The sequence below is a fragment of the Charadrius vociferus genome, unplaced genomic scaffold (assembly GCF_000708025.1).
Source record: "Charadrius vociferus isolate BGI_N301 unplaced genomic scaffold, ASM70802v2 scaffold698, whole genome shotgun sequence".
NCBI lineage: Eukaryota > Metazoa > Chordata > Aves > Charadriiformes > Charadriidae > Charadrius > Charadrius vociferus.
The window spans coordinates 195306-219422 of record NW_009649598.1 but is presented as its reverse complement, the minus strand read 5'-3'; the positions used below and the strand labels follow the sequence as shown (position 1 = coordinate 219422).

The window sequence follows — 24117 nt, the reverse complement described above, 5'->3', positions numbered from 1 at the left end:
CAGACACGCCTCACGTGCTGGGGCACACGCTTATTATCATAATTAACATTTATATGATGGATGGCCTCCTGGTGCAGTGTTACTACCTAGCTAATGAAGGCGATCGCACACATTACAGAACAAACTGTACCTAGATCACTCGCTGATGGACCATAGTGAAATCCATCCATCGGTCCTGTGGTGGGTGACCACAGTGGAGAGCGTTTTGCAGCACATAGATGGAGTTCATCCAGGTGAAACCGCTACAGCCAGAGCTGAAATCCTTGTGTGTGAACTCTAATCTTGATTTTAAACTTACAAGTTTCCTTGTGAGAATTTGAATGGCTTTTAACACCTTCTCATTGTAATGTTGGTGATATCTTTGAGGGTAAAAAAAAAGGGAACCAAGTGTCAACTAAATTTTTTCAATTTTATTCTTGAATACACAAGGAGGAAATAAAGTTACTGGAGTCCTTGATGCTCCTGCAGTCACAGTGTGTACTTTTTCCTCAGTACAGTCCTGTCTCTGTTTTCAAGCGACTTTGAAATCACAGTCTGCTGAACCCATGGGAGAAGGTGAATCCAAGGCAGGCGGTTTCCCCATCCTTTCTGTTTGGTTTCTCCATCCCCGGGCTGCTCACCTTCTCAGAAGAGGGGAGAAGCAGCTGCTCTACCCTGAGGAGGACCGAAGTGGGGTTTGGGTGGTTAAAGCCTTTTCCATGGTGAGGGAGGACCCCGGGAATGTAAAGTGTCAGTGCTGGGGTCGAGCAGGGCGCTGCGGACCCCGGATCCAGTGTGCAAAGATCGGCAACGAGCCACCAGCCACGGCGGCGGTGTTGCCTTGTGCCAAAAGCGGAGGCGGGAGTGTTGTTGGTTTGGGTGAGGAGCGAAGCATCGCCCCCGCTGAGCGGCGTGTGGGCAAGTGCCCGGGGAGGTGGTCCTCATTTCTTCTGCAGACTGGGGGGAAAGACAGGGACCTGCTTTTGCTGGTGCTGGCTGGGATGCAGCGGCAGGGGCACAGCGACCGGGCAGCAGTGCTGGACCGGTGGGCGGCAGCTTGGGATGCAGGGGCAGCGATGCTGCAGCGGCCGGGGATGCAGTATCACGGGGGGACAGGCATCCTCCACGGGGCACTGGTACACGCGCCGCCGGGGTTTGCCGCAGCAAGTCGCCGCGGGCGGGCAGCTTTGCGGCTCGCTCTGGCAGGCCCCCTCAATGTCGCGGCTGAGGCTGCCGGGGTCATGGCAAGGGGGCAGGTGTGTGGTGGCCATGGGGCTTTCGTGGCAGCACCCCGTGGAACCGTGCCACGTCCAGCCCTTCTCGCCACAGACCGAGCTGTCATGGCACAAGTCCTGGTCGCTGTCGCCTTTACGGTAGTGCATCCTCTGGCAGAGACGGCCAAGCCCTCGGGGATAAACAGTCTGGGAAAAAGAGAAATAATCCACTGACGACTCTTTTTTTTTTTTTTTTTTTTTTTTTTTTTTTTTTTTTCTTTTTTGCTGTTTCTGTGAAAAAAACCACGAGGAATCCGCAACAGCTGAGAGAATCCAACTCACCCTGTGACCGGTGAAGGATGGGCTGAGCAGAGTCTGAGTCCTGAGGACAGCGCTGGCGCCGAAAGCTTTTATATGCGGCCGAGCTCTCTTGGAAATGAGGCATGCCATGGGAATTAATAGCTGAGCCGTGAGTGCCACTTCTGTATGTATATTTTTTCTGGCACTTGCTATTGGATTAATCAGCTGCAATTAGCATCTCCCTCGATGTAATGTCAGCTTAGCTCTTTGCATATGCAGTGGCCATTATCTAATTAGTTCTCCCATCGGTCGTGTTCAAATACGCTGTTACCTAATGTTAGTCAGATGGGATCCTGGGATAAGGATACCTGGAATACCGTGATGCTGAGTGATGTGCCCAAAAGGAGTCTCTCGTGGCAGTGGGAAAACCACAAAAAGAGCCTGGAGTCGGGGTGTCCGGTCCCACGTCCAGGCACCCAATGGCTGATGCCCTGAAACAGGGTGTTGGAGTGGGGGTACGCGAATGGCAATGGTTTTTCATGGGGCTGAAAGAAAACAGAAAAAAATCTATCATTGAAAACAAGCGTGCTTCTGGTCAGAATGAAGAGCAATTAAAAAAAAATATGAAAAATTGGAAAAACAGTGAAATTCAGTTTTCAATAGGAAGGGATTGATTTTTCAACTCTATTTCAGCTTAAACCACCCTGACCAACCCTAAACCAGGAATCGTGTTCGTGGTGTGCTCTACAGAGCTGGGTTTTTTTGCCCAAACTGTTCTCTGGGTGTTTTACCCACAGCTGGAAATCCAGCCTGACGCTGGATGGGATGAGATGAAATGATTTTACTGCCTCTTCATGCCCCACTCCACACTTTGTGCCGCGGTACCATGGTCTGTGGCTGGACGTGGCCGGTGATGGAACAGGGGCTACATTCAGTCATCATTTCTTCTTGAATAGAATTAGAACTGGGAAAACCTATTTTTATTATGCTAACTTTGTGAAACTGTGATTTTATTTTGTACAGACGGACTCCAAGTGGATTTTTGCTTATTACAGATAAAAAATTCTGAATTCTGGATTAGCAAAATTCAGAAGAGGCATAATTTTAAACTTATATTTTAATGCTTCTGTTCTTTAAAACAGGCACCAGGTTCTAATTAACAATATTTTCCTGATAAAATGACCCTTCTTTGTGGAGTACCTTAGCACTGAAGTGGCAGAAGGCATCTAAAAAAGCACGGAGAGTACAATTAGCTCTCGAAAAACTGCAACTTCTGCCAACCCCCCCATCTTCTGACACTGAAAATATTATTAATCAATAGGGATTTTCTTTTTCTTTCGTAAGCTTCCATCTGAAAAATCTTTGGCTTTTGGTTTGTTAGTGGAAAGTGGAAGTTTTCTGTGAGAAAACATGGGAAGTTTTCCAGCTGGCTTTGCAGATGGGGCTGCTGGTTGGACCTTGTTTGTCAGAGAAGGTCTGTGATATCTGGACATGGTGCTCGTCACCTTCCAGAGCACCGAGAAACCCGACAGCTGGAGGGGTGGGGAGGTAATGAGGGGTGACCTCAGGACCATGAAGAACGGCAAATGTTGGCGCCCTGTGTGTCATACGGATGACTGGAAGAGGTGAGATCCAAGTACAGGATCCTTATGGACACCAGCACACCAGGGAATGGGGTTGGACTTCATCAGGCTGTGGACGGGGTGTATATTCCTATATTTAAATGAATTCCCTTCCAAGTGAGGAGCACCGTGGTGAAGTGAGTGTGTGCAACACCGAAAGCCCCTTTATGTGCGGCAAATCTGGAATGAGGACACCACAGAGGAGCCCTGACCTCATGAACTAACAATTTCAGGCTTTGCCAAGTGCCATATCCACCTTTCTGATACTTCTGCCTTGACTCATTTTCTGTATGGCTGCTCCACTTTGCATTGCTGTGGACGGCCGAGGCATTTTTTAAGTAGCAGAGCAGTATCCCTCACGGCAGCCCCGGGCTGTCGGTGCAAAAGGTATTTCCATGCACTCGCTCCACAGCAGAGCCTCTGGAAGAGATGCTCAGAGGTTTGTCCAGTGGCGTTTGGGTTTGAATCACCGGGAAAAGCATGTGCAGAATTCAGGGGTGTGACTCCGGGGCGCGCGCGTGCTTGGACCTGACGACTCTGCTGCCGCTGAGTCAATTTATTCTTTAGCTACAGGAAAAATGTAATTGCCTTGCAGGAAGCCACGGGACCTGCGTGTAAGGATGGAGAGGACCTTGGTATCTGTTAAGGGCCAACAAGGATTTTCGATTTATAACTCATGAGGCCCGTCCCAAGATTACGCTTTTTTTTGATTTTTTTTTTTTTTTTTTTATGTTAGAAGAGATGTTTTGGAGTCACTTCCCTTCCTGAGGATTTTACAGATGACTAAATGCAAATATTTAATTTCTGAATCCCATCTCTTAAAATTTGCCACATTTTAACAGAATTCCAGGTGAGATTAAATAGTATTTCTGAATCCTTCAGGCTAGACTTATACCTCCACATCTTTTGCTGGCTCTCTCCCTTCCTGCGCCACACAGACCGTGCTTGCTGGTCTGTTTAATCTTACTGACAAGATATCAAGCCCTTTAAGAAGACTGCTTTAAAGCTCAGCAAATTTGCTGGGAAGATTTCCATTAACAAAAAAAAAAGACCTTTCGCTCTGGCTTTAGGACCACACAGACGCTTTGATTGCAAAGTGTGTATTTTCAAAGTCATAAGCAGGGGAGAGAGAGCATGAAACCGCACGGCCGAGCGGATACTCCCGCAGCTTAGATCACATACTGACACTAGCGATCACTGTTTTTCCCCAGATGAAAGACTGACCCGAGAAGTTTACTGCATGTGCTGGCATGCTGTCATCCATAGTGTGACAAATAGTTGAAAAAATCATTACATTGAGAAACTGAGCAAACGCTAAAAAAGTCCCAGATCAGAGCTATAGTTTAAAAGACAAAGATAAATGAATAAACATATACCAGAATTTTGCAGTGTCATAACTTATAGCTTTTATTGTCTTTCATGACTAATTGGAGACTAAAGCAAGAAGAGGGTGTACGATACATCAACAGCATTAAACGTCCCACACACCAAGAGGAAAATTAACAGCAGGACTAGCGCTTACAAAGGAAAATCACACTGATCAACAGGCAGCAACTTCAAAGCACATTACAAGCAGTTGGTGATTAAAGGCAGAGAAAGAAGAGAGATGATCTACAGTCTCTAAGCAAATGATGAAGAGTGTTCAGGGTCATATCCATATCCATATTCGAGACCGAATGAGCCAGGAGGGAAGCAGCCGGTGGTGCAGGTCTGCCTGCCACTTTGCTGAGTGGGTTTAGTTGCCACAGCAGCCACCGCGGCTACCGCCGCAGCAGCCTCTGTTGTTATTGCTGATGGTGTAGCAGCAGGGCTGCATGGGCATGCAGCAGGTGGAGGGGCAGCAGCACTGCATGGGGGAGCAGCACATGGGTGTCTTGCAGCACTTCGGGCTGCTGTAGCAGCACACGGAGTAGTTATTTCCACCGCAGCATCCGCAACCTCCGTTGGGCATGTTGTTGGTAGTAGTGTAGGCAAAGCTGGAAGGAACAGAGAGAGACTGTCTGTGAGTGCGAGCAGGATATTTGGAAATACAGAATTAATTCAAAGCTCTGTCTGGGCTAAATTCGGAGATTCAAGGAGCTGAAAGTGAGTGCTGTCTTGCTTGTACTAAATCTTCCTTGTAACTCTTCTCTCCGTTTTTTTTTCCTGCAGATACCGACCTACTCGTCCCAGGGCATCCCTAATGCCTTAGCAAGAATCACACAGCACAGGGCACACAGACCTCGGACTGGGCCCTCCTGAAATGTCCGTGGTCCCCTTGCTCTGCACGGCCCTGCTGATACTCCCATCGCCTCTCCATCCTTTAACCTTCTAGCTCACCCCCATAACTCCTAGTACACAGCTCGTAAAAGCCCAGTTTCAGCCAAAGCGCCAGTCCAGATACCCAGTTATACTCGGGTACTGTTATAAGATATCCATAGCATTTTTCTTTTGTGAAAAGGAAGGAAGATTTAGCTGTTCTCACTTACCCTGTTGAAGAGTGAGGAGAGGTGAAGAGAAGATGAGCGAATGAAGTGAGCTGGGCCAGGAGACCTTTTATAGTCCTGGACACCTTCCTCCTGGAAGTGAGACAGCCATTGACCATTCGAGTTTCCCTGTTTACTAATCCAAACCCATACTTTTTAGCGATACGTGTCTTCTGGTATTTACTCTTTGCCTTATTATTTGTGATCACTACCTTTGTTTTGCCTCATAATTGTTTAGCCTGCAGATAATCAAAGGGCTTCTATGAATACTAATGAATTTGTCCTCTCTGCAACCTTGCAAGGGAGCCAAAAAAATGCATCCTTGTATCTATTTGACAAATGCAGACAGTGACGGCCAAAGATGCTAAGGGACTTACTCAGCAGCGGCTGGGGGGGAATCAGTGTACGAGCCGAAACTGAACCCCTGGGTTGCGTCTTTCGGGCATGTGATGGGCTGTTTCATTGTACTGGTGTTTGAAATAAATATTTGGAAATTTTCGTGAAAATAGGTATGTTCGTTCCTGGTCACAGGACATGCACGTGAGGATGGAGCAAGAAGACCATGAGACCATGTGTTTGGGATGTGTTGGGAGGCACGCTGGCTCCTGGGTCTCGGTCACCTGCACGTGACTCCATGCAAGATCATCTTGCCCTCATGCATGCTAAGAACATCTTTGTGATGCCAAAGTCATCTTTGTCTTTTGGCTTGCATAAATTTTTGCAAATCCTGCAATCTGGGGCATGCGGGCATCACTAACTAACACAAGAGTGTTTCAGTTCCTGCTCTGTTTTCACAGAGTTCCAGTATCTGTGTCAAGCACTGTACATTTAGGTCATAGACTCTCTTTCACTTGAAGACATTATAGACCACAACATGAGTTTCCTTTCTAATCCAGTTACAATTTCATTGATAACAGGAAAAGCCTAATGTCATCATAAATATGTTCAATATTACACAGAATGCCAGACTGGCAGAGGTTGAAAGGGAACTTCGGTGCTCATCTTGTCCAATCCCCCGCCAGAGCAGGGGCACCTCCAGCAGTGGCACAGGACGGCGTCCAGGCGGGTTTGGGATGGCTCCAGAGGGGGAGACTCCCCCACCTCTCTGGGCAGCCTGTGCCACTGCTCTGCCGCCCTCACAGCAGAGAAGGCCCTCCTCAGGTTTAGAGGGAACTTCCTATGGTCACGTTTGTGCCCGTCCCCTCTTGTCCTGTCACTGGGCACCGCTGGAAAAAGACTGGTCCCTTTGCTGGGACCGCTTTCCTAGAAACATTTTTGAAAACTCTGAATTGAATATCCTCTTTGGAATATTTGGCATTTTAACTGAATAGTTAAGGAGCAGCACTGCCTGTGCAAGCGGCAGTGCAAGGAGCCGTAGCTCTGGGACTGGGCATGATGGGCAAGTTAACATGTCCCTCCTGCAGCTTCTCCTCACATCCAGCCGAAACCCCCTTGTGTGCTGGAGCCTTGGCGCCCAGCAGGACCACCACACCCAGCTCTGCAGTGGGGAGGGAGGGGGGTTTAGGGTTGGAGGCTGTGCAGGACTCTTTGTGGGTGCTGGAAGAGGTAAATGAAGGAGCCCAGCATGGACCGAGAGGGTGAGAGGAAGATGAAGGTGGGAGAGATATGACAAGCACAGAAAACTGGTCCCAACTGGGGCCGTGGAGCTAAGTGGGAGGCAGGGACTCAGAAGTGATGGAGGAAGAGACGTTGCTGAGGTGGAACCATTTTCTGGGAGGGAGAGGAGGAAGGTCAAGGTAAGGCAGAGCCTTGGGCAACTGAGCCAGGGTGGATGAATGCTTATTTAACGCCAACACTGCCTCCAATGCACTTCGCTGTGGGGCTGAATGCTGGAAGGAACACAGGGTGTTTGGGAGGAATTTTTTCCATGGCCTAAAATTGCAGCTCTCGTTTGAAGACCTCGCCGCACTATCCTGAGAGGAGTGCTGCCTAATGAGAGGATGGTGGAGCCTGCCTGGCGAGTTCCTTGCTGGCTGCCTGACATCCCCTGGGATCCCATGGGTACTCCAGAGAGGACTGCTCCTAGACGAGCTGCTACCAGCCCCAAGGATGCTAGCAGGGACCTTAGTTTGCTTTCCGCACAGTGCAAGGGTGAGGGGATATTGCGATTTTAGTGCCGCTTCGCCCCTGCAATAAATGCAGCTGTCTCCTTTCCAGCCTTTCCTGGGATAAGAGTAATTCCATAAGCGAAATGCTGGAGAAGCAAAACATGTAATTGCAACTTCTCCAGGCAGGGTAGGAGGACATGCATGGCATTTCCTTTCCATCAGGTCCCCTCTGCAGAGGCATACGTTGGCCTGCCCATGAGAACTGATTAATTTACAAGGAATTAACGGGGCAGAAGCAAAGGGGTACCCTTCACTTGTGCCTCCAGAGGCAAAGTTCTCATTGGCAAATCCTGCAACTGCAAGAAGTGATGATGTAGGTGGGTATTTCCCACCCTTGATAGTCATTGCAGCCATTCATGTAACCTAGGTACTCGAGTGGTCTTTGGCGGGTGGGCTATGGGTCTTAATGCAAAGAAGGGACTGAAGCGGTGTGGAAACAGAGTTGGTAAAGGGCATTAGACACAGAATGGGGACTGTGGTGCAGACCTTGGGTGCTATGTTTTGGTACAACTCTTGCTGACCCAGTCACTCCTTGAGGTTTCTCGCCATTTGTCCTAACACTTCAACTCAATATCTGCTAACCCAGACATTTGAGCAGAGGCAAGACCTCCATCTTATAAATGTTAAACTCTTTATGGGGACTGCCTGTAGGTTCTGAAATAGACCTCTATCTGGCTGAAATACATGGAGCGTTCCTAGTTGGGATGTGCCTGTCAAAGTGTTTCAGAAGAAATTCACGTGCTTTGCAAGTTTCTGTATACCTTTCTTCCTATTTCTTTGTGGGTTTATAGTGAGAGAAGAAATACTGCTCGCAGAGATGCCAGACACTCAGCTTGTCTTTGAAGAGACCCATGCAGGAGCTCAGAACTGCATCAGGGATGCAATGATTTCCTTTGTGTAGGCAACCCCCCCCCAAGTTAGTGCCTTTTAGACAGCAGCATCCCAACACTGGAAGAAAATGCAGAGAAATCTCGATAGGTGCGGTGACACACTCTGGATGCACCAGCCAGCAAACAGACAACCACCAGGAGTTTTGCAGGGTCATGAGCTACAGATTTTATTGTTTTTCAGACAGATTGAAGAAAAAAAAAACAGTGATGAAAAGCATTAAGCATCCCGCATACCAAGAGGACAATTAACAGCAGGACTAAGGAAAATCACACTGATCAACGGGCAGCAACTTCAAAGCACGTTACAAGCAGTTGGTGATTAAAGGCAGAGAAAGAGGAAAGAAGACCTACAGTCTAAGTAAAGGAGGAAGAACATTTAGGTTGGTATCCATATCCATGTCCATATCCATATCCATGTCCGACACCGAATGAGCCAGGAGGGAAGCAGCTGGTGGTGCAGCTCTGCCTGCCACTTTGTCGAGTGGGTTTAGCTGCCACAGCAGCCACCGCGGTTACCGCCGCAGCAGCCTCTGTTGTTGTTCATGGTGTAGCAGCAGGTCTGCATGGGCATGCAGCAGGTCTGCATGGGCATGCAGCAGGTGGAGGGGCAGCAGCACTGCATGGGGGAGCAGCACATGGGCGTCTTGCAGCACGACTTCTTGGTGCTGTAGCAGCACACGGAGTAGTTATTTCCACCGCAGCACCCGTTGGGCATGTTGTTGGTAGTAGTGTAGGCAAAGCTGGAAGGAACAGAGACAGTCTCTTTTTCTCTGCCTGAATCTCCCAGTTGTTTAGGCAGCTTAAAGCATGCTTATCCCAAAGTCCATCCCAAACTGGTTGGGGAAGTCCCTACTGTCCAGAATCCCACCACAGCCTGTACCTGAGCTCTCCACATTTTTGCCTTGGGCACCGGTGCATTTGGCATACTGTCCAGCACTGGTTCCATCAGAAAGAAGCCACCCAGGTGGATCCCCAAACCAATCTCTCAAAATTGGTCCCAAACCAGAAAGTACAGAAAATCCTGGATGGCTTTGTGCAGAAGCACAGAGAAATACAGTAGAGTGCAAATGAAATGTAAGCTCTGACTTACCCTGTTGACCAGTGAGGACAGGAGAGGAGAAGTCAAGGTAAGTGAATGAAGACCACTGTGCTGGGGAGCCTTTTATACGCTTCAAAGCCGCCCCCCTGGAAATGAGGCATTCTTTGGCAATTCTGACTTTGCTGTGTATCACCCAGCGTGTGCCACTCACATGTCTTCCGGTATTTAATCTTTACCTCTTTCTGGTTGATCACCACCTCAGTTCTGCACCCTAATTAGTTGCACATATGAACAACAGGTGCAAATTTTCTAATGAATTTGCATTAATGGGGACCGGAGGTAGCTGTAAGGTATTCCCATCCACCTCCTGAGGAATGACCTTGAGACACAGAGACACTTAACAATGTGCCCGGGGGGAGGCGGGTACTGAAGCAGTGGGAGAACCATGCCTGGAACTTGGAAATGGAAACTTGGATCATGTGTCCCCTCTGTGCCTGGGTGGGATTTTGGGGCACCAGTGGAAACTATTGGTCACTGTGAATCCTTTTTTCCTGCCTCTGAGAGGTGGCTGTGTGGTCAAAGTTAAGACTGAAGAGTTTCTCCTTTCTCAGTCTTGTTCTTGGGTCTCCCTCTATGGTGCTTGGTCTTCACTCCCCCTGCTTTTTATTTCTGCTAAACTATTAAGATTTTTTTTTTTCATTTTCACCCATGGAAGTGATGGATTAACCCTAAATTAAGCAACTTTCATAGCAGTAGTGCACACGTTGTCTTTTTTTCTCTGTTGTTTCTGTGTGCTCCATTTTCTGAGGTTATTTCAAAGGTCCGTGAGACCAAGCCAGATTGTATTTAATGGTATTTGTGGTGATCACATTTGAGTGTTTCACACTAACAACTCGATTCTGTGCCACCGTAGGCAAGTGTGAGGTTCAAGACTGGAAATCCAATCCTGAGTGCATTTCTCCATACCTTTCCCCTGTACCTTGGGAGCCCACAGGTGCTCTGAGTTCAGACACCCAACAGGACTTCTCCAGCCATTGTTTATGATTGTTTTGTCTGCAGTGCGCTAAGACCAAGGCTGCTGTGCATGTACAGCTTGACTGAACAGTCAGGAGGCAATGGATAAGATGGTTCGAGTCAAGGCAGATGTTATGAAACAGGCTTGGGGATGAGGGAAGGTATTGTGGCCACGTGCAGAGCCAGGACAGCTCCACGTGAGAAGAAGGTGTTGATGGAGTATTCATTTGATGAGAGGGGACACCAATATAAGATGACAGTCCCAAGATGCTGAGACAGCATCTATTCATGGCAAATAAAGTCTGCCATCATGTTCAGCAGACTCTCAGTGTGAGGCTGGAGTGGTGGCAGGTGATCCCTGGTGGTTGGGACACGTAGTTTCTTCCCAAGATGCGAACATGACCTCCTATGACGTTGGGTGTCTTCTGGAATTCTCCCTAGGGGAGCATTGTTTTGGTCACGCAATAATAGCCAGATACCTTCCTGCAGGAAGTAATGCCTTCTTTGTGTAAACCCTCAAACATGTCATCCACTGAATAAATCATTCATTGCCTTTTTATCAGGCTTTATTGTCGCCATATTGGCCAAGATGATCCCTGTGTTAGAATCATAGAATGGATGGCCTTTAAAGGCCATCTAGTCCAACACCCCTGCAATAAGCAGGGACATCTTCCACTAGATCAGGTTCCTCAGAGCCCCGTCCAACCTGACCTGGAATGTTTCCAGGGATGGGACATCTCTGGGCAACCTGTTCCAGTGTCTCACCACCCTCATGGTGTAAAATGTCTTCCTTCTATCTGGTTTGGATCTTCCTTCCTTTAGTTTAAAACTGTTCCCCCTTGTCCTATTGCTACAGGCCCTGTTGAAAAGTCTGTCCCCATCTTTCTAGTAAGCCCCCTTTAAGTGTTGAAAGGCCGCTATAAGGTCTCCCCGGAGCCTTCTCTTCTCCAGGCTGAACACCCACAACTCTTTCAGCCTGTCCTCAAAGAAGAGGGGCTCCAGCCCTCGGATCTTCTTGGTGGCCCTCCTCTGGCCCCGCTCCACCAGGTCCATGTCTCCCTTAGAAATGGATGTTAACTCTACAAGGCTGTTGCTACTCTGGGTCTTATACAGATCTTGAGGAGATGCTGGAATTTCATGTATAGTTGGGTCAGAAATAACATCTTCTACACTAAAACCCTTTTACATGACATGCCATGTCATGGCATGATGACTTTGTAAGCTTCCATGGTGGTTATGTGAATTTGAGAGCTGCAGTACCTTTGTGAATGGGGAGGAATCTGTCATGGCAGCTTTTCCAACACATGATGAAATTAACATTCACAAAATTTCCTTAACAGAATGCACTTCTGATATAGTATGGTATGGTATGGTCTGGTCTGCTATGGTATTGGATATCCTTCTGCCAGTGTATGGTACCTGATTTACCTATTAATAAAAAACCCCTGAAGACCTGAGTGATGTTTTCAGAAGAGTCTAACGTGGCAGAGAAGATTATTCTAATGCAGACTCTGTATGCGTTGAAGATTTGGTTGAGGGAAGCAATCAAGACAGTGCTCAAGGCATTTTCCTGAGACATGCAATTCAGAGCTGAGTCCTGAATTTTAATAGTAAAGGAAGTCCCAGTCAGGTAGAAAAGGTATTGTTGACTCATGGGTGTGCTATTTTAGGAATGAAGCTTGTAAGTTGTATGCTAACACCTGGGTTTCATTCCACTGCTTGTAATCCAGGAACGCTGCATAAGAAAATCTCTGCTCGCATAAAAATAATTCACTGATATACGGTGTTTTCTGAAATTTTAGTTTTGAAGATGGCAGTGGAAGAAGATGGTGCCTGCTATTCAGTGAGTAGTGAATCCCTTTCAGTACCTATTGAAATTCCTATTCCGGTATCAGGGATTGGTTCCTGTGCATCTTATGGAATGGTGTGTTTACAGATGGTGGAATTATGCATACTTCATTCAGTCTGTGTCCTTTGAGGTTTATTTACCTTAACCATTTAGTCTTATAGTAAAAATTGAGCTAACTGAGGCAGATGATCAGTAAATGCAAGAAGGGATCATGCTGCTCTACTTGGTGTCGTTAGACATCACCTGATTTACGGCAATGGGAAGCATGGTTGGGCAGCTCTTTGTGTCCTCAATGTTCTTCTGCGCCATAGGACACATCTGTAGCCGGCAGAAGCCTGGCCAAAGGCACAGAAAATGGCACCAGAATGAGGACACATTCTGGACAAAGCGATGTAAGAACAACCAGAAGACAAGATTTTGCATTTTGCTTAATGCTAAATTTTATTGCCTACAAGTCAAGAGAGAAAATGAAGAATGATCACATAACAGCAAAGGTATCCTAAGTCCCATACACCAAGAAGAGAATTAACAGCCCCGCTAATATCTAATAGCTCTTTGCCTTATACAGTGGGTGATATATTCAAGTGCGTTGCAGACGTTCGATAATGAAAGGACAGAAAGAAGAAGACAGCTTAAGCTTGAAAACAAGAAGAAAATTGCTAGGAGTTTACTCCGTCATCCTGTGAACCAGAAGCAAATGAGCAGGTTTTCATCTCCTTGTGCCTGTTCTTGTTGCACGCCAGAGATGGGAGTGGGCAGAGCTGCTTTTGCTACCCAGAGCTGGCTCAGCAACACTTCTTGATGGTGCTGCAGCACTGCTGGATGGGTATGCAATACTTCCTCATGGGAGAACAGCACTGCACGGGGCTGCAGCACACCACAACAGGCTTCTTCTTCACCACGTAGGAGCAGCAAGACAGACATCCAGAGCAGCAGCAGGGGTAGCAGCCGCAGCAGCAGCAGGGTCGTGGGCAAGGATGGCTACAGCAGCAGCAGGACTTCTGGCACACCTTGGTACAGCAGATGGGCTGCTGGCACGGGTCACAGCAGGACTTCTGGCATGGGTCACAGCAGGACTGCTGGCACGGGTCACAGCAAGGCTTCTGGCATGGGTCACAGCAGACGGACTGCTGGCACGGGTCACAGCAAGGCTTCTGGCATGGGTCACAGCAGACGGACTGCTGGCACGGGTCACAGCAAGGCTTCTGGCATGGGTCACAGCAGACGGACTGCTGGCACGGGTCACAGCAAGGCTTCTGGCATGGGTCACAGCAGACGGACTGCTGGCACGGGTCACAGCAAGGCTTCTGGCATGGGTCACAGCAGACGGACTGCTGGCACGGGTCACAGCAAGGCTTCTGGCATGGGTCACAGCAGGACTGCTGGCATGGGTCACAGCAGGTGGCATGGGTCACAGCAGATGGCCTGCTGGCACGGGTCACAGCAAGGCTTCTGGCAGACGGACTGCTGGCATGGGTCACAGCAAGGCTTCTGGCATGGGTCACAGCAGACAGACTGCTGGCACGGGTCACAGCAAGGCTTCTGGCATGGGTCACAGCAGACAGACTGCTGGCATGGGTCACAGCAGGGCTTCTGGCATGGGTCACAGCAGCACGGGTCGCAGCAGGGCTTCTGGCATGGGTCACAGCAGATGGACTGCTGGCACGGGTCACAGCAAGGCTTCTGGCATGGGTCGCAGCAGCACGGGTCACAGCAAGGCTTCTGGCATGGGTCACAGCAGCATGGGTCACAGCAGGGCTTCTGGCATGGGTCGCAGCAGCAGGACTGCTGGCATGGGCTGCAGCAGACGGTCTTCTGGCATGGCCTGCAGCAGATGGTCTTCTGGCACGGTTCGCAGCAGATGGTCTTCTGGCATGGCTGGCTGCAGCACACCGTTTTGCTCTTCACGATGGAGCAGCATCCGGTAGAGCAACATCCACTGGAGCACATGTTGTTTGTAGAGTAGTCGAAGGTGGAAGGAGTGAGGATCTGAAACACAAGGGACTTTCAGATAGAACCCATCTTTCCAAGTATATAGATATGTTTCATTCTGGCATACAAATGCTGTTGTCTCGGCCCATGGGTGATAGCCATATCATGCACTGCTTCCGATTTACTTGTCTTGAGTTGCAAAAATGATCCTTAAAATCAAGCCACCCATCACCATCCCAGCGATATTTGTGCATCTTTTGAACTGTCCTGGGAACTAACTTTCCTGTGCTCATCCATGAAGATCACTCCCTAAATTTTCATCCCAAGAAGCTCATTTCCCACTGTGCTCTCTCCACCAACTGTCTTTTGCAAAAAGCGATATCCCAACAGGCAAGGAAAATCTGGACTTCAGAGCGAGCTGCAGATCAGAGAATCATAGTCTCATAGAACAGTTTGGGTTGGAAGGGACCTCTGAAGGTCATCTAGTCCAACGCTCTACAAAGATCAGATACAAAGACACATTTCAATTCATTGCTTGACCAAAACCAAATGAGAACCATTGCTATCAAGGAACACTACCAGTAGGTAACACTTACCGTGCTAACTGAGTGGTTCAGTTGAGTGAGGAGCAAAGGGACGGGGAGACCTTTTATATAGCTCGAAATTGTCCTGCCGGAAATGAGGTACCCCACAGCAATTCCTGATTTACGCACTAAGCCTATACTTATTTGTTGAATGTCCCTTCATCTATTTAGTCTTTGCCTCATTGTTTTTGACCAACCCCTCAATTTTGTGTTATTAGCAATTTGTTCGGTAAATTTTTTACAATTTTTTAATGTCAAGTTAATTCTTGTGTGATGTTTATGAACTGCTTAAAAGGTATGTTTCTGCTCATTTCGCATATGGTAACGCTGTTACACGGAGATGCTGCGTGGCTTGTTCAGAGCTAGAGAGTGCTCCATTAACATAAAAATCATAATTAAGATTGAGGAGCAGTGGATTCCAGAGGCATGCAGAGGCCTTCTGGACGTCAGTCACTCCTCGATATGATTCTTTTAAATAGAATTCCAGCAAATGTAGTTCCATGGCCCCATGTTTTGGTGTTGAATGCAGAAATGGTGAATCCCGATGTCTTTCTTTGGGGTGTCTGGTCATCAAAAGGGCAAAAATGTAACAGAAAGTTCTTGATGTCCTATGCCATGCTCATCCCATCCGTGCATGGGAAAACACATTGGCCTTGCCAATGTCGGAAATTTTAGGTGCAAAGGACTGCGCTAATTCACCAAGGAGTTTGGGTCAAATCAGAGTCTGTGTTTTTCCAATTCCTTTTTGACCTCTTTAAGTAAAAGCAAAACACAAAACTTTTCTGGAATTTTTACATGCTGTTTCTGCTTAGCATAACTTGATCTGCAAAATTCCTATTCCATTTTTTTAAGTTCTAGTATGCCCTCGAGTAATGGAAGATCCACCTACGGATGTTATTTTTGGAATAACTCTATGCTCAGTTCTCAGTCACCCATTGGCAGTCATTAGTGCTGATGTAAATGATCATGTTGCAATTATTCATTAATGATGTTAATATTTATTTTGCAGGAGAGCCTGAAGGCCTCACATGATGTCCTGAGCATTTTTAGGATTTCAAATTAAACTACGTCTTTTTTAAAAATTATCTCTCTCCGGTCAGAAGGAATTCACGGGACCCGGGACTGTGATTGACGTGATTAAATGTTTTGTTTCTGAGATCACCCCGAGGAGGAGGGCAGCTCCTGCTGCTGCAGGGCTGCGCACCTGTGGGAGCAGAGCACCGAAGGACCCTCCACCACCCTCCCCTACAGCGTACAGCTTCACTGGAGACACCCTGATCTCTGCTGAGGTGAAGGAGAGTTGATTCAGGCTCTTTCTGTTCATACAGAAACACGGTGTGACCCAGATCACAGATGCTGAGGAGAAGATAGAATAGTAGAATTGTTTACGTTGGAAGGGACATTGCAGATCACCTAGTTCCAAACCCCCTGCCATGGGCAGGGCCACCTCCCCCCAGCCCAGGTTGCTCCAAGCCCCGTCCAACCTGGCCTTGAACACCTCCAGGGATGGGGCAGCCACAGCTTCTCGGGGCAACCTGCCCCAGGGGATCACCAGCCTCAGAATGAAAAACTTCTTCCTAATATCTGATCTAAATCTCCCCTCTTCCAGTTTGAAGCCATTCCCCCTCGTTCTGTTACTACATGGCCTTGTAAAAAGTCCTTCCCCAGCTCTCCTGTAGGCCCCCTTTAGGTAGGTCATTGTGAACCTTCACTTTGACTTCGGGTGACATAAAGCACCTGTTTCCACTCAGTTTCTGTTGGGCAGCTACTGTTTTTATTTGCCTGCATCCCACCTTTTAAAAAGCTACCCAGTCTTGCTTTGAAGGATTCAAAGGACCATGAAGTCACCACTTCTCCTGGAAAGCTCTTTCCAAGGTCATTGTGCTTGTCTGCTGAAACATAGGCTTCATTTCCTATTGAGTTTGGCCTCATGCTAATGACCGGGTTAGACAAGGTCACTGCCACCCATTATAATCTAATTAGTGATAGAGATTTACACCAGCTGAGTACCTGCAGCTCAGCTAGCAATAAAGGAGGCTCATGGCAACCTGGGAGATGGCCAGGAGGGGATTTCTGACCCTGTGGAGAATTAGCATGTGGCGCTGATGTTAGAAATGTGGGGGATCCTGAGCAGTGAGGTAAAGAGAGAGATGTTGGTCAAATGGAGCCAGTTTTCTGTGTGACTTTGTACGGACCTGGTGCACCCACGGTCCCTTTGAGTCAAAAACCCCCTCCTGCCCCTAGAGTTGGATGTGAACATCAGGGATGTCTAGAGACAGATCCACGGGCAGCTGGGAGACACATAACTGATTTTACAAGAGGAGTTTTTACGAAAGAAAAGATCCCAATTATATTTTGCATTGAGGGAATGAACTTAGCAGGCTCCGTAAGATGCCCGGGGTGACACCGCTCTGTTTGTTTGGATTTGGGAATTATGGATGCAGTGAAGCAATCCTCGCTGTGAAACAGCTAAGGCAAATTCCTCCTCATTAAATCCTTAGGGGTTTGCTCAGAGTTTGTCCTGGTTGTGGAAATCCGCTGTTACGTTATTTAACATGTACTCAGCAGAGCAGAAATGTTCCTCTAAGCTATCTACAGCGTTAGGTATAGAGGACTTCTCTTGCCAAATGTCTATGGTTTCTGATTTAAAAAAAATATTCTAATGAGGTAAAGCATTCATAGAGCCTTTGGTCTTTAATGTTCCAGGTGTCAAACCTCTCCAGGGCTGACAAAAACATGGAATGGAACAGGAAAAAAAAAAAAAAGAGTTTTGTTCTTGTTTCCCCATTATTGCTGCCATTTCTCATCCTCAAGTTAACGGGAACTTCAAGCTTGAGCACAGCAGAAAGCGTAACTAGTCCAGAGGTTGTGTGCCTTCCATCGCACTTGGAAAAAGAAGAGGAAATAAAATGTGCTGTGATTAGTCACAAAGTAGAAAGTTGGAGGCCTGGGGCAGTAAGGGAAAGTGAACTTGAAGACAAAGCCCCTCCTAAGGACAGAAAGCCTTATTGACTCAGTAGGAAACCGCAGAGAGGTGAAGAACGAGTAAGGAAAAGTTTTTAATGCAGCTGCCAGGGGTCGCATGAAAATGAGCCATCTCTTAGCAATGGCAACAACTTGAATGTAGGTGAGTAATTAATTGCTCTCTGCATCCTGTTTGCAACTTTTCCTTTTTAGCAGGCTGTTCCTCTATACTGACAATTTTCTCCATAACCTATAAATAACTAATTCCAATTACTTATATACCAACTAGTCATTTACTGGGTACTTGCAGAGCTCTGTTCATCCAGCTTATTTCCCATGCCTGCCCTGGGATGGATGAATCACACTGGGGAAACCTTCTCTCATTTTACACTCTAGAAATTGGTTAATTGAGGGTGTTCGGAGGCAGGTTCCAAACCCTGCAGGATTTGCTTTGTTTTGTTTCCAAATATACCAGCGGCTTTTAAAGATCGCTTCTGCGGTAAAAACATGAGCGTGCAGGTCGGGCCCCCGGCTGTAACTCTGAACCCCCCATTGCATCTGCTGAGCTCAGGGCAAATATTCGGTTTCACCAGGAATTAACCCAATGTGTTTCCCACAGCCCTCTGCGTGCGGCGTGGCACTCCTGGCATCACTGGTGGGTGCCCCAGGCATTCTCCTTTACTTTCACGTTTCCTTGGCGTTCCTCCTACTTTAGCTATTTTCTCCAGTGATTAAAGCATGACTCTAAAGCCACGAGGGGAAAAAAAGATGCCGCTAGACAAGCAGATATGATGGAGTGGTGACTAAAAACATCCAGAACTGTTAGGTAGGCTTGAAATATAATTTTTATTGTCTTGCTGGAGAATGAAGCAGCAGAGCAAGAAAGAAACTATTCCCAGCGGACAGCGTGCCGTGCGTTGGCAGAAAGAAGCTCAAAGCTCGTTGAACCGAGAGACTTCATCCTAATACCACGTGGTTAAAAGCGTTTGCTTGCAGAGAAGCGATGGGCGAGGAGATGAGCTCAAGGCTTTGGGTGAGGAGCGAGCTGGTGGGTCCAGGTGCCGGGGTCGGATCCTGCTGTTAGTACTTGGGGCATTTCGGTGGCAGCTTGCAGATGTTCTTGGTGTACTGGGGACAGTAGGGGACCTGGGGGCAGTAGCGCTGGACGGGGGGGCAGCAGGGCTGCACCGGGGGGCAGTAGCGCTGCACCGGGGGGCAATAGGGCTGCACGGGGGGGCAGCAGGGCGTCACGTAGCTGTACTTCTGCACGGGCTGCCTCTGGATGGTGTAGTGGCAGGGGGGGCCCCGCAAGCGCGTGCAAGAAGCATTAATAACAATTTCATGTAAGTGCCTCATTCTCCACTACTGTCAATTTTATACCTTAAATCCTCTGAAGCTTATTTCAGATATAGTTTTTTTTTTTTTTTTTAAAAAATGTTCTTCTTGAGCTCCCCAGTGAACTGCTGCTCTCCTTCTCTTTGCCTGCCTAATCCACACCGAATGCACCCTCAATCCTGCGTAATCTGCAGGGCTCGCTCTGGCAATTGCTGTCGGAAACTATGTCCCTGCAAGCCAATGTGTGAGCCCCATGAGCCCCTCCCAAACCCCATCTCCCTTGTGAAGCAGCATGGAGCTGGTGTCACCCAAGGATCCCTTCATGTGCCCTTGCTGAACCTTCCCTGGTGATCCTGGTCTCATGGGAGGTGTCCCTGCCCATGGCAGGGGGGTTGGAACTAGATGATCTTCAAGGTCCCTTCCAACCCAAACCATTCTATGATTCTATGATCCTCATCCCTCCATCTGCTGCTCATCGTGCCTGTCTTTGAGCATCACAAGGGTGCAAGGAGAAGGCATTTAGGTAAGTCCCAGCTCCCAGGAGGTCCATAAAAACCTCTAGCGGAGGTTTCTTCTCTCTCAGCATGAACAGAAATAGTAAAATTGGTCTTACCCTCTTCAGCTACAGGGAGAAGTATCTGGAAGCGAAGACAAGCGACTGAGAAGGACTGGGCTGAGCAGCCTTTTATACGGTTCCAAAAGGTTATCTTGGATATGAGACACCTCTTTGCAATGACAATTTAATTATTTCCACACTCAATCCCGCAGATGTTTGCGCTATCCTATTTTTAGCGTTTCCGCTTTGACGCACTGTATTTCGTCCCATATGTAATTCCTAATGCATTTCCCATAAGGATTTTGGAAGGCATTTCTCTCCCATTTCCTGGAGACTGACTCTAATCTCATAGGTGTTAATTAGCTTGCCAATAGGCAACCGGGATTGCATCAGTGACACAAAGGTCTTTAAGTCTCAGAAATGCTGACTCCTGGGGTAGGCCTACCGTTTTGTGCAGGTGACAGCTCAGGATTTTAAATTGCGTGTTGTTGAATGACGAGAGGAAATGGGATTACCAGTTGCAACTCATGGGTATGGCACGACACTGGGAAGTCTGGTGTTATCTCCTTGGTTCCCTGGTACGGCAAAAAATATAATATTTCTGTTTCTTCACAGGTTCCTTGACTTGCCGGGTGACTTGGCTGACCCCGTCAGATTGTTCCACATGTATCGAAGGTTATTTTGTACTTAAAATCAGATAGAAATGTCTGGCGATGAGGTCTGTACAGGGTATGAGTACGTTAAGTTTTCCCGTTCCTTAGTTTCTCTTTCCTTTCACTGATTTCTTATACTTTTTTCATGTGACCACACCTGCAGAGATGTCTGGAAACCAAAGAATTCAGAGAAAGGGAGCGTTTGAGCTGAAGTTTGAGCAAATATTGGGTTCTGTCACTAATGGCGAAATTACGGGAACTAAAGTTAGATTTATAATCCTGTTCGACTCAGTCTTTGAAGCATACGAAATGAAGCCTGTAACCCATCAACTTTGGAAAATGTTACCCATTAGAGTAATTTGCTAACTGCTAACGAGAAGCTGACTATAAAGTACAGGTGTCCTACAGCTTTTCTTAAGGCTAGAGGCGATGTAATTGCTTGTGGTGAGTTTTGTGTAGCAAGGGAGGATTGCATGAATTCCTCAGGGACATTTTGTGACTCAGTTGCGGGTCCAAAACCAAGAGAGGTTGCGACTGTCCAGTCGGTGAAGCCGGTGCTTGTGTGACAGTTGTCCTTTCCTCTGTGCTTTGGCCTGGAGCACCACACCAATGTTCCACCAAAATCTTTCTACCTCCTCAACAGCCTTCCAAAACTGGGGTGTCTTTGGTTACACCCACTGAAAAAATGTTTCTGAATCTTTCAAACTCAGATCCAGCTGAGGAAAACAAGACCTCTAAAGAGTTGTCATCCACCGCTTTCAGTTCTGTTAGGGGAGTATGTAAGCAAAGCCCAATCTACAGTGATGAAATGTCATTTTTAGAGCAATGTGGGGGTTGATACTTGCTCAGTTACATTCTGCAGTCTTGGGTTTATGAGCTCTCCGTAATAACATATTGCAGTGTTCAGATCTGTGCTGTGCAAGTGTACGAGTCTTACATGAGATGAACCTTCTCTGGGCTAACCCATTTCTCTGCTTCAAAGTATATGCTACTGACAAGCAACACTGGAATGTGAAAAAGAAGTTTGTGACTTCTCTTTTCAGAGGCTCAGAGGTATTAAGATATTTGAAAATATTTATATGCCCAAGTTCTGAAGTTGAACTTGGAGTAAATTAATACATGTATTGAGTAAGAATATTAGCAACTGTGAACTACTTATTCTACTTATTCCTCTTTCATTTAATGAGCTATGTTTGTCTCCAAAACAAAAGAGTTTGCATTCAAGTGTCTTTGATCTCACTGTTTTCAAAACATTGGGACAATAATCTGTGTAGACCAGCTCATCTTTTGGTGTCAGCAGGGGAAGCTTTGTTCTGCTCAGCCCTCTACCTCCATGTAGATTTTTGGTAGTTGAGAACTTTTTCCTCTACTAATGTGTCTGTTTTCTCCAGTAATTAATGTGGGAATTGTTGTTATTGAGGCAACTATTGGGGCACTTCAAGAATATGAGGGAATTTACCTGAAGAATCCAGAAAAAAAAAAAAAAGTCTACAGGAAAAAGTGAATAAAGAAATTGAAAGACAATGCAGGTTTCATGAATTTTAAGATTTATTCTTTCCCACACCCAGATGAGTCTGAAACAGAAGTGCACGGCATAGAAAGATTTCCAACAGTTAATTATGCTCTGAATAATTAGAAAGGACGTTTCCTGAATAATTAGAAAGAATGACACCCTGAATGATAATTAGGGGAAGGCTTCATCACGACCAGTGGTGAGGCACATGGCAGAGACCCAGGGATTTCAGCAAGGATGAGATGATCCATGGCCGCAGCATCCGAGGGAGGAGCGAGCCGGTGGGTCCAGGTGCCGGGGTCGGATCCTGCTGTTAGTACTTGGGGCACGTCGGCGGCAGCTTGCAGATGTTCTTGGTGTACTGGGGACAGTAGGGGACCTGGGGGCAGTAGCGCTGGACGGCCCGAGTCTTGGCAGGAGGAGCGGGACTCATGGCAAGAAGAGTGGGATCCGTGGCAGGAGGAGTTGTAGTCGTGGCAGGAGCCGCGGGAGCACATCTTTCTGGAGTATCGGCAAAGCTGCAAGGAGGAGAGAGAGACCATCAAGCTGGCACAGTTGCCCCACTGTAACCTTCGTGTTTCCCTTGGCTCTTTTTCTGTAGTGGTCTGGGAAATTTTGTTTTGTTTTGTAACATGGGATATCTTCACCCTGAAAATGATACTGCCTTGTCTTTTGGAGGTTACTTTACTCTGCAATGGTCCAGCTGTGATGGGAATTTCCCTACCAAGATGCTACTGTTGGCTGTTTAAGGTAAAATTTACTTCTAAAACTGCACTGACTTGTCTGAGAGATCTCTCCCTCCACCACCAGCTAGTCTGGGAATTAGTTCATTGCAGATCTGGTCCTTCAATTACTCCTATTTTTCTGTCGTCCCATCTGCTGTGGGCAAACCAGGAGCACCCTTTGCGTAGCTTACATGTTCAGGCCCCCAGTGACTGAAAATAAGGAATTTCTAAGACAAAGGCAAGGTCTAAATGCAGAACTCATCAGCTGTAATTCCTGTGTGAGGAGACAAATCAATATAATCCAACTTACCCTTTGTTGGAGGAAGCGAGAGGAAGAGCACGGAGAGCTGATGCTGAATGAAGGAAGAACAGGGGATGGCGAACTTTTATATCTTCCAAAGGGTTGTCCAAGAAATTATGCATCTCTTGGCAATGCTGGCAATTAATTAAGTAGTCACATTCATATTTATCTTCTGTGTCTAGTTTTTAGCATTTCCGATTTGACACAGTCAGGAAAAGCAATTATGACTTTTTCCTTAACATGGTAATAGGCAATGAATTTCCCAATCTGCTTTATAAGGGAATTTTGAAGGCAGTTGCACATTTACATATCAAAAGTGAACCTAACCCTAGCGTTATTAAGTGATTTGTCGTTGGGCAACCAGTATTGCATCAACGTACAATTCAAAAGTGTTGACTCCTACCTTGCATGTTGCCCCTTGGTCTGCATGGCAGACTCACGTTTTGATTGATATGTTTTTTTTCGTGACACAGGGGACTGTAATTAACAGGCACAACTCACATGGACTCTACTTAGAGGGAAGGCCTGCTGACTGGCTCAAACGCACCTAATGCCTCTACACCGGAGATGATGCTGGAAGGACATCCCCAATTCCAATTTTTTTCATTACGTTTGTGAGTCCACCAGCCATCGGCTGTTTTTTCCCTTGTGCCACGATATTGTCCTGTTTACATTCCTCCTATAAGAAGGGGATTTCAAATCCTAAGCAGGAAGGAGTTGTGCTAGGAAGCTATCGCTTATCCTGTTTTCAGATCCCATAAATGCTTTGGGCTCCCATCTTACTTAAGCAGTTTTGTAATTTTTACTCATTGCAATGTTTCACTATTTACCACAAAGTTTCTCTCACAGTGGCCCAAGACTTGACTTCAGGACAACAAAACGGGTAATTGTTCCTTTCCTGTGACTTTTATCCAGGTGGGTGCTGCAGGAACTCCTCGGGAGCGTCCCAGGGGTCAGTTCTGATGGAATTAGAACAAGGGGGCCCTAAAAGTTGCTTACCAAGTTCAGAAGGGAGCAGCTATCCCTATCGAGATGGTCTTCACATCTCTCAGG

General features: G+C 47.1%; 3 protein-coding genes across 3 annotated transcripts; all 3 read right to left on the bottom strand.

The window, feature by feature from the left end:
* Positions 1 to 9086: 9086 nt before the first annotated feature.
* On the bottom strand, positions 9087 to 9314 carry LOC104291243 (keratin-associated protein 5-8-like). The gene has a single exon (XM_009890453.1). It carries the CDS (start codon positions 9312 to 9314, stop codon positions 9087 to 9089), a length of 228 nt encoding a protein of 75 aa, XP_009888755.1.
* Positions 9315 to 12720: 3406 nt separating this feature from the next.
* On the bottom strand, positions 12721 to 13890 carry LOC104291242 (keratin-associated protein 5-4-like). Its single transcript, XM_009890451.1, has 3 exons — positions 13882 to 13890; positions 13520 to 13808; positions 12721 to 12836 (listed from the first exon to the last, which is right to left on the bottom strand). The coding sequence occupies exons 1-3, from the start codon at positions 13888 to 13890 to the stop codon at positions 12721 to 12723; spliced, it is 414 nt and encodes a 137-aa protein (XP_009888753.1).
* A 3-nt stretch (positions 13891 to 13893) lies between these two features.
* Positions 13894 to 14451, bottom strand: LOC104291241 (keratin-associated protein 10-6-like). The gene has a single exon (XM_009890450.1). The coding sequence runs from the start codon at positions 14449 to 14451 to the stop codon at positions 13894 to 13896; it is 558 nt and encodes a 185-aa protein (XP_009888752.1).
* Between the last annotated feature and the right edge of the window lie 9666 nt (positions 14452 to 24117).

Excerpts from the sequence above, each read along its gene's own strand:
- LOC104291243 (XM_009890453.1), bottom strand. The coding sequence starts at position 9,314 with ATGCCCAACGGGTGCTGCGGTGGAAATAACTACTCCGTGTGCTGCTAC.
- LOC104291242 (XM_009890451.1), bottom strand. Across the intron at positions 12,837-13,519 it reads GTGCCAGCAGCCCATCTGCT|GCTTCTGCCGGCTACAGATG; the intron begins GTACCAAGGTGT and ends GCCTTTGGCCAG.
- LOC104291241 (XM_009890450.1), bottom strand. The coding sequence starts at position 14,451 with ATGTGCTCCAGTGGATGTTGCTCTACCGGATGCTGCTCCATCGTGAAG.